Source organism: Austrofundulus limnaeus, unplaced genomic scaffold (assembly GCF_001266775.1).
Source record: "Austrofundulus limnaeus strain Quisiro unplaced genomic scaffold, Austrofundulus_limnaeus-1.0 Scaffold160, whole genome shotgun sequence".
Classification (NCBI taxonomy): Eukaryota; Metazoa; Chordata; class Actinopteri; order Cyprinodontiformes; family Rivulidae; genus Austrofundulus; species Austrofundulus limnaeus.
This window is the reverse complement of record NW_013952562.1, coordinates 782,647-785,011: the sequence shown is the minus strand read 5'-3', so window position 1 is coordinate 785,011 and position 2,365 is coordinate 782,647. Positions and strand designations below refer to the sequence as shown.

Below are 2,365 nucleotides of genomic sequence, written 5' to 3'. Positions count from 1 at the left end.
GACCGACTTCTGACTGACTTGCTGCCAAACTAAAACTCCTATTGTCCTGGTTCTGACACTCATGATTGGTTGGTAATGATCACGTGACCTTTCTTTCTTTTCACAGACTGTCATCCTTAGAATTGATTACACACACACAGAGAAATAAGATAGTTTGTGAAGTGATTAAAGTACATTGTTCACATGATTGAGTCACGTAGAAAATACAATGATTCTCTTTTTTTTTATATCAGAAAAACAAATACAGAAATAAGCATAAGTTCATGGTGTAATTATAAAACCAGTCTTTTGGGGACGCTGTAACACCGTAAATGAGATGGTATGTAAACGTGTCTTTGATGCAAATGTATGTAATAAAACTCAGCAGGAAATCCAGCTTCAAAGGCCTTTCTCTCACTAGCAGAACCCATTCTGCCAGACTTCGTGTMTGCTAAACCTTGAGTTCTTTTGTAATAAGCGGCCATTTTGAGTACATCAAAGAGTTCTCACTGTACTCAAACAACAGAAGGTCTCTGTCGCATCCTGTCGTTATCTTACCAGTCGTAGATAATAAACAAAGGTTTTKGAGGTAAATGAATAGGTCACTGTTCTCTTGTAAACATGGGCAGAGTCATGTGATGGTCAGAGTTTGGAGCGTTAACMTTTCACTCCAAGTTATCGCTACATCATTGTAAAGCTTGCTTTATATTTACATTAAATTATGCTGTTATAAAAAAGTTGGGTCTGGAATTGGCCATATACATAAGTGCACATAAATCCAAATTTTACATAAAAAGTGTAGGACTGCAACTAATGACTATTTTCTTAGTAGACTAATCTGCAATTATTGTCCAATTAGTCAATGATTATTTTTGTAAAATTGTCCGTCTAAGCTTTCTGTGGGCTTTTCCTGTTCCAGCTCCAGTACGCGTCTCATCTCACCTGCTTATCATAACTGTGTCACCCTGTTATACAGTCTCTCTACCTTAACATTACAAGTTCCCAGCTAATTAAAATAACCCATGAAACCTATGAATTTTAACCTGAAACTTAATAGCTTACTCATACGTGTTTTAACATTAATATAAACATAATAAAAATGAAACCATATAAAATTTGTTAAACTGTCTTTTAAACAAACAACTCAAAATATCAGCCTCTCCCCAGCATGAGGGGCTGTTAACCTGCCCTGCTGCAAGCTCTAAATACAAGAAAATAAATCTTTGGCTTTAAAAAATAATCCATCCTGATTGAAAACTTGTTGGACGTCACAGTTAAAAAGTTATGTCTTCAACCCCATCAAAAAACGGGTTAAGACGAGACAGGATGGAATATTAGTATAATTCAATGATTAATTAGAAGAACTTAACTTATTAGCTAACGTTAACATAACGGAGAGCTTCGCTTCCATCAAACACCATTTTCTGATGGTAAACTAACTAGACAGTTGTCTTCAGCACAAAGTGATCAATCACTGAAAAAAAGATCTATCATGCTTCAACCTGACAAACAAACTAACTTTATGAAACTTACCATCTGCAGAGGACGGCTGTTGCATGTTACTGAGTTTACATTTTACTTTCCTTGGTTGATCTTTGGTAAAATGTAGCCAACTTTGGAAAGTTTAAGTCTTGTTTTTTTCCCTCTGATGCAATTGCCTTTCTGTTCCACCATTATTATCGCTCTTTGCTTTGCCCACAGCTTCTTCTGYGGTTTGCAGAGTGGCACGCCACCTTCTTTTGTAAACAAACCAATCACAGACAATAGAAGCGATTCTACCCCCGGCAGTTCATTACAGTTACAAATGAACATTTACCTGGGTAATCAATATGATGCGTCAATGTTATATTTTTGCGTCGACTTATTTTTATAATCAAAGTCGTCGATTATGTTGACTAATCGTTGCAGCCCTATCAAAATGTGTTTATCCCCTTAAGCACTGGGCTCCTTAACAAAAATGTCAGACATAGTAAAGTCCTTAGAGGATGTTTAATCCGCTGTTCTTGGACTTGATGCTTATTTAGCCAGATAAGTTCGAAGTTTTACAATGTTTTGACATACCCAGCTCAGGAATTGTAAATAAAAAGTATCATGATATGTGGTTGGTTGGAGCTGAAATGTGTTGTCATTATTTATTTGACATTGACTGTTTATGTTTTGCTCCTTTCTTACCCGTAGCAACTGTTGAGGGAGATGCAGCAGATGGCCAGCCGGCCTTTTGCCACCATCAATGTGGCCCTAGAGGCGGACGAGGAGCCACCTGACCTAATAGGAGGAAACGTTAAGGTATGTTTAACATTTTTCTTTTTGGATACCTCCAACTCCAACATTGTGCCCTTTGGTTTGGGATGATCAGACCTCATACTGGAGAGGTGTTGAATATATA

General features: G+C 37.1%; 1 protein-coding gene across 1 annotated transcript in view; it reads left to right on the top strand.

The window, feature by feature from the left end:
• Positions 1-2,365, top strand: part of atrn (attractin) — a 151,332-nt gene that overhangs the window by 132,992 nt on the left and 15,975 nt on the right. Inside the window, exon 27 of the mRNA XM_014017075.1 lies at positions 2,158-2,265. Within this exon, the coding sequence (XP_013872529.1) occupies positions 2,158-2,265 (108 nt within the window). The remainder of the gene's footprint in view (positions 1-2,157; positions 2,266-2,365) is intronic.